At 58.1% G+C, this 1,441-nt stretch overlaps 1 protein-coding gene across 1 annotated transcript in view; it reads right to left on the reverse strand.

Moving 5' to 3' along the window:
* The window catches only part of HM13 (histocompatibility (minor) 13), a gene marked incomplete at its 3' end in the record, with an annotated part of 9,710 nt that extends 8,702 nt beyond the window's left edge, over window positions 1–1,008 (reverse strand). The window contains exons 1-2 of the mRNA XM_009583307.1: window positions 940–1,008; window positions 417–515 (exon numbers count right to left, since the gene is read on the reverse strand). Of these exons, the coding sequence (XP_009581602.1) occupies window positions 417–515; window positions 940–1,008 (168 nt within the window). The remainder of the gene's footprint in view (window positions 1–416; window positions 516–939) is intronic.
* Window positions 1,009–1,441: the final 433 nt, after the last annotated feature.

Genomic DNA, 1,441 nt, shown 5'->3' on the forward strand with positions numbered 1-1,441 from the left:
CCCAGCCTGCAGCCGAGATGGCTTCAGAAGCACAGCCCGGAGCACAACACAGAGACAGCAGCATTTGAACCCGGCAGTCCCTGGCACCCTCTGGTTTCAGTCCGTGCACCGTCAGGTCAGCCCACAGAGGCAGGCAGAGCTCAGGGGTGAACTCGCCCCTCGGCAGCTCTCCAGAACCAACTTGTGCACAGACAGGCTCTGATTTCCCCCAGGCTGTGACAATTCAGGCGAGAACTGATGTCCTCCTGCGTGGTGACACTCAAGAGCTTGAGACCTGCAGCCCTACACACTTTCTGCCCCAACACTGAGGGCCCCCAACTGGGGTAAGCCAAAAACCGAGTCAGCCCCACTTGGGGAGCTCCTGACAGGAGGATGGCAGGCACCGCCTCCAGCGCCCGCCGGCATTGCTCACTTACTTTAAAGAAGAGGTAGAGCCCCAGAAGGGTGCAACTGGCAACAATGGGAAAACGAGCAGCGTCTCGGCTGGTAATGGTCTCTGGCATCTCTGAGGAGTTCTGGGGAGGGAAGGAGAGGACAGGAGTGGATCAGCCCCTGCTCTGGCATTCTACTTGAACAGGAGGTGAGCAGACACAACGAGCGGGGCTCCGCAGAGGCTTCGAGAGGGGCAGGGTACCTGCTGGCCCCCCATCGTTCCCGGAGGTGGGGCTGTGTCACAGGCAGAGCCTGAGATGGAAAAAGCAAACCTTGCTCTCGTCCTTCCAAAGGCTGCCACGATTTACTGGTTTTTTCCTCTTGGAGAAGGGAAAAAAACCACTGCCCACTGCGCTGGCGTTGTTCCTTTTTCCCCCTGCCCAGAGGGAAGCCGAGCTCCCTCACTGCTCACGCCTGGCCATCCCCGCCAGCCTTCCCATCTGTGCGCACCATATGTCGATCACCCTCTGAATGACATTTCTCCCCAATCACCTTTTTATCCCTCACCTCGCTCTTGGGACACTCCTTGTGCTCAAAAGCCTCAGATTTATAAAGCCCTTTCGCCTTCTGAGACATCTTTGCATCAGCTGAACCAGTCCCCTTTCAAGCCATTTCCCATGAGAGACTTTCAGAGGAGAGGCAGAGCGTTGCCTGCTTGGCTGCCTGCTCCCCTGCCTGCTCCCCTGCCCAGCTGGCTGCTGCTCAGAGATCTAATCTCGCACAGGCAAACACCTGCGGTCAGCGCCGGACAGAGTGCATGTTAGCGGAAGCCTTTATGCAAAGCAATCCTGCGAAGGAACAACAGCTTATCCCGGGCACGCAGCGCTCGGCAGCGCAGAAGCAAGTGCCCAAAGAGCCGCTGGCTCCCTGCGGCGTGAGCAAAGAGAAATCCCCCTCCCAAACCACGGCCAGGCCCTGCTCACAGACCTCAGTAGCTTGGGCTGCCAGGAACCCCACTAAAACCAGCTGAAACCCCTGATGTAAGACTTAAAGGCGCACAAGGGGCTTT

This window comes from Fulmarus glacialis, unplaced genomic scaffold (genome assembly GCF_000690835.1).
Source record: "Fulmarus glacialis isolate BGI_N327 unplaced genomic scaffold, ASM69083v1 scaffold22298, whole genome shotgun sequence".
Classification (NCBI taxonomy): Eukaryota; Metazoa; Chordata; class Aves; order Procellariiformes; family Procellariidae; genus Fulmarus; species Fulmarus glacialis.